Genomic DNA, 5,364 nt, shown 5'->3' with positions numbered 1-5,364 from the left:
AGAATGAATAATCACAACAAATTTTTATTTGCATTTTTATTATTAATTAAATTCTGTAAATGTTTGGAAAAAGCAATGTGTTAAACAAATTCTATTGATTTCTCATGTTAACTTTGACAGCCATAAAAATATTTTAATTTGTATAATATAAACAGATAAATAGATAGATAGATTGGCTGCCAGTAGAATAATCACAACAAATTTTTATTTGCATTTTTATTATTAATTAAATTCTGTAAATGTTTGGAAAAAGCAATGTGTTAAACAAATTCTATTGATTTCTCATGTTAACTTTGACAGCCATAAAAATATTTTGTATAATTTGTATATTTTGTTATATATTTTTAATATCTTTTTTTTCTTCCCAGTTTGAAAACTCTACATCTAGATCATGATCTTGGTCAAAAGTCAAGCTAGTTTAATGTTCCAAAAACCAGCTTGATTTAGTATGACTTTTCAGATTTTCCTGCAGGGGACTGGTTGAATGTTAAATTACATTTCAGTTAAATAAATTAAAATAACAAATATTATGCATTGAATTTCCTTCAAGGATGGATTTACATTCCACCTGTGTTTTCATCCTGTTTTAGCAGGATGTGGGCTTTTTAGGAAAGCTGCTGGAGTACCTGGATAAAACCTCCAGCTCAGAACCTGAGCCTGTTGATAAGGGGCGGGGTGTGTCTGTGGAGACGGTTCGTAGCCGAACGACACACCGGGAGGTGGGGATGCAGAAAAAGGCCATAGAGAGAGTGGAGGAGGTAGAAGGCTGGGTCCAGGCAGCAGCTATAGCGCCCTCCTCTGCTCTGAAGGAAAACCCTGCGCCACACCGCAAGAACATGAAAGTACAGGATCTTCAGCTGGATGTCCAGAGCAACGCTAAAAATGACATCTATGGATACATTATTACAGACACAGAGTGAGATATTTACATGTGACATTTACGCCCATTCTCTCTCAGTTAAATTCAGTGTCTTTTATTGGGCAGTTTCTCTACACAATATTGCCAAACATTAGATCAGAATATGAGCAACACTGCTAAAATCTAAAATATAGACATAGTACAGACTTTGATGAGCATTTGGAAAAATTCCCACACCAAGGCTACATTTATAAAAAAAAAAAATAAATAAATAAAAAATACAGTAATATGAAATATATATATATATATATATATATATATTACAATTTAAAATAATATTTTTATTTATATTTTAAAATGTAATTTATTCCTGTTATGGGAAAGCTGAATTTTCAGCATCATTACTCCTTTCTTCAGTGTTACATGATTATTCAGAAATCATTCTAATATGCTGATTTGCTGCTCAAGAAACATTTCTGATTATTATCAATGTTGAAAATAGTTTATATTTTGTGGAAACTATGACACATTTTTTAAGGATTGTTTGATGTATAGATTTTTTTTGAAATATTGTTTGTAATATTATTAATGTACAATAATAATTAAGTATTATTGTACATTAAAATAATTAAATAATTTAGCATTTTTTAAATTGCATTAGAATCAATAGTTTTTAAGACCTCTTTAAAAAAGAAACAATTTTTCTCTCTCTCTGGCTCAGAAATCTTCCCACTGATAAGGGTTTGTATCTGATGGAGTTGGTGGCTCGTAAAGCGAAGATTCAAATGACTGATTTCTCCGAGCTCTCGTGAGTCATCATTTATTATTTTTCAAATTACAATAACTTGCACTGTAGGTTTAGAATATAATGGTAAATTTAGAAATTAAGTTGAGAAAAATATATAGTTAAGGCATATTGGAAGGCATATTTAAATCCTAGTAGTAGTTTTATAAACTGTATTTTTAATCTTTTAAAAATGATTTACTTTGTATATTTTATTAAAATATCATAATTTGATCCTCTGGTGAAACAACAGACCATAAGCTCGCATTCAGATCTGCCTCCATCCATCAATAACCAATGGACAGAACCAAGTTCCCACCCTACATTTCTTTCTCAATAATTCAATTCACTTGAATGTACATCACACTTTTCATCATGACCTTTAAGTTCTGACTGGTTTAAGGTCTGAAAATAATTTAATGTATGACTCTTTAGTTTTTAAAAACACAGTTTATTGTATTCATAAGTTTTATGGTTAAAGGAGTATATTTAATATTTTTTGGACACTGACATGACTCCTCAAAATAATTTGCTGTTTTTTTGCCATTTGTATAGTGTTGTTAGTCCAGCTGTGACATTTCAGGTCCGTCCAAATGCTCAGAACATCACTACAGCGGATGTGGCTAATGTGGCAGGTTAGTTTAGTGAGACTTAACTATGCACATGATATACAAGCTGAGCTCTTTCATGAGTGTCTCCGTTCAGATTTATAAGTACTCTGATCTCCACTGATTCTGATTCTTCTCTTGTATCAGTCCATCAAAAGGATGAACTGGAGAAAGAAGCAAAAGTCAAGATTGTAGAGGCTGGAGTCACTGATGTAAGATTCTTTCCACTTTTTTAATTTCTTTGTCGTTTTTCTCCAAGGATTTGATATTCCCATTTTTAAGTTAATATTCAAACAGAATAAAATACAATTCTGTAATTTGAATGTTTAAAATATGCTGTATAAAAATTACTGGTAGTCAAATCCATGTAAAAATTTAAATTTAGATTTCTTCAAATCACCGCACTAGTGTAACCTTATATGGAGAACCCCCCAAAAAAAAGTTCTTCAAGAAAATTGCAAAATGGAGCCCATAAGTCCTGCAAGAAAGCTTAAGACTGTCAAATGGTTTATCTAGTAAAATCATTAGGTTTTGAGACACTTGAAACATAAAATGAAGCTTCCCAAGTTCACAATAGGATCTGAGTGACCTTCAAAAGGATGCCTATAGAGTTTCTCCACTGGTTTCTGCCAGTGTCTGGGGAAAAAAGAACAAAACCAATAACATATTTGTACTTAGACCACAACTGTAGCATCCTCTTCTCTCTCTCTCTCTCTCTCTCTCTCTCTCTCTCTCTATATATATATATATATATATATATATACTGTATATATCACAGACTTCAGAAAATAAATGCACTTTCAAATTTCTTTCACATTAAAGAAATGTATTTCAACTTGTCTTTGTTTCTTTCTAGAGGAGCAAACTGAATCAGATTCCCACTAAGTACAGTCGCTCCGAGTCTCTGAAGTTTCTGATTCTGACTGTGATTTCCATCATCTGTATAACTGGAGTGTTGCTAGCATCCAGCGTGGTCTACTGTCTGCGTCATCGCTCTCATCACAAACTGAAAGAGAAGCTCACCAACCTTGGCTCTGACCCCACCACTGACGCCACTGCTACCTACCAGGTACCAAAGAGTGTGTGTGTGTGTGTGTGTGTGCAGGGCTGCTTGTTTGAGATATTGTTGATTGATATGAAATTTCCATCTCTTTCACCCTAGGAACTGTGTAGGCAGCGAATGGCAGTAAAGCCTCCTGTAGAGAAGCCAGATCCTATTCATTCTTCTCGTATAAATAGTGTGTCATCTCAGCTGAGTGACGGCCCGATGCCAAGCCCCTCTGCACGCACTAGCACCTCCTCCTGGAGCGAAGAGCCCGCCCATTCCAACATGGACATCTCTACTGGTCACATGATACTGGTACATGCATAAACCAACACACGAGAACACTGTAAAAGTTTGAAAATGCAACACAGATGCCTTTATTCAGTGACAACTGGTGCCATAGTAAAGCTTATATCTTCACTCACAAACATTAAAAACTTTTTTCATTGAATGTATCATCATGCGTTGTCTTGTTAAATACCAATAAAAAACAAAAATTATTTTTAAAATTAAATTAAAACAAAGAATAAACCCTAAAATTAAGTGAAAAAATTGTATTAAATGTAGTTAAAAATTATTTTTGTCATTTTTTAAAATGTATTATTTCAGTTTCCATATTTGTAATAGTTATTAGAGCGAGGAATGACCAATGAAGTTCATTAATATTTTATGAAAATTAAAATGCACAAATATATTTGGTGTGTAAAAAAAAGAAATATATTGTCCTTATCCATGCCATGGCTGCATTTATTTAATTTAAAAAAACAGTGAAAGCATAAAATATTGTGTAATATAATTATAATAGTGAATTACAGTTATTACAGTTGTGAAATAACTATTTTCTAGTTGTATATTTTCCAATTAAATTTATTCCTGTGATGGCAAAGCTGAATTTTCAGCAGCCATTAAACCTTTCTGAAATAAATTAATTTCTTTAAATAAAAAAAACATACCGACCCCAAACTATTTACAATTCCCTTTAAGTTTCCATTTCATTGGGGACTATTAAATTATCTTTCACCACTGGATAATGGCACAAGACTCACAAAACATCCGGTATGTTTCTTTATGCGCTCATGTAGGCGTATATGGAGGACCACCTGAAAAATAAGACTCGTTTGGAGTCTGAGTGGGAGGCTCTTTGTGCGTACCAGGCCGAGCCCAATGCCACCAGCATCGGCCAGAGAGACGGCAACGTCAAGAAAAACCGCGCAAGCACAGTCATAGCCTGTGAGTCACACACACAAACATATCCACTTTCAGGTGCTTTGTTTATTCATGTACTGTAACCATTAGTGTATTATTGAATTTCTGTGATGTAAATGAGTTTTTCAGAATTGAAAATAAATTTGTTTTTTTGTTTAGACGATCATTGCAGAATAACTCTGAAGGCGGAAAACAATCAAGGCAACTCGGACTACATCAATGCCAGCCCAATCGTGAGCCCAAACTACATATAATTCTTCAGAAAAAAAGCAACAAATTATTACTCAAACACACTACACAATGCAAACTGCGTCACAAACTGGATAAACCATTAGGTGTAGGAAACTTTAACTTCAGTATGCTGCAGTGTGACTGCATCTGTAGAAAACACTTAGAGTAAATTACTTTGGATAGAAGGCATTGATTAACTGTCTGTGGACCAGTTAAGGCAAAAAACAGACCTGCTTCATCACCACTATGCCCTTGAGGAAGACACTTGTAAATCTGTTGGCAATCAAATATTCAATATCGCTACTCATAAGTACTTGCTACATTATCAGCACAGCGGCAGATGTTTAAACTAACACGTAATTTACGTCTCTTTGATGATTGGTTGATATCAGAAGGGAGGCTAGCCTCCTCTACAAGGGTTCTTTTCTCAACACTCCTCAGCGCTGAAAGTGATCACTCGATGGTGATTGGCTAATTTTTTTTTACCAACGGAGGCACGAGAGCTCAACGCTCACCCGGCCTCCCCCTCCTATATCACCTAGCGGTTGTAATTACATCAGCAGATTCGGCACATTCGCGATAGAAAAGCGGCGCTTTCACGTTATGGTATTACAACTGTGAAATTACAAAC

General features: G+C 34.3%; 1 protein-coding gene across 3 annotated transcripts in view; it reads left to right on the top strand.

The window, feature by feature from the left end:
- Positions 1–5,364, top strand: part of LOC107749101 (receptor-type tyrosine-protein phosphatase N2-like) — a 31,624-nt gene that overhangs the window by 18,116 nt on the left and 8,144 nt on the right. For 2 of the 3 annotated variants that reach the window (XM_016564165.1, XM_016564162.1), the window contains exons 9-16: positions 591–916; positions 1,581–1,667; positions 2,199–2,278; positions 2,399–2,463; positions 3,108–3,320; positions 3,414–3,611; positions 4,379–4,526; positions 4,662–4,735. In XM_016564165.1, the coding sequence (XP_016419651.1) occupies positions 591–916; positions 1,581–1,667; positions 2,199–2,278; positions 2,399–2,463; positions 3,108–3,320; positions 3,414–3,611; positions 4,379–4,526; positions 4,662–4,735 (1,191 nt within the window). The remainder of the gene's footprint in view (positions 1–590; positions 917–1,580; positions 1,668–2,198; positions 2,279–2,398; positions 2,464–3,107; positions 3,321–3,413; positions 3,612–4,378; positions 4,527–4,661; positions 4,736–5,364) is intronic. The other variant, XM_016564163.1, reaches the window with a different exon arrangement.

Source organism: Sinocyclocheilus rhinocerous, unplaced genomic scaffold (assembly GCF_001515625.1).
Source record: "Sinocyclocheilus rhinocerous isolate Xijiao unplaced genomic scaffold, SAMN03320098_v1.1 scaffold919, whole genome shotgun sequence".
Classification (NCBI taxonomy): Eukaryota; Metazoa; Chordata; class Actinopteri; order Cypriniformes; family Cyprinidae; genus Sinocyclocheilus; species Sinocyclocheilus rhinocerous.
The sequence above is the reverse complement of the archived record's forward strand: the minus strand, read 5'-3'. Positions and strand labels throughout refer to the sequence as shown.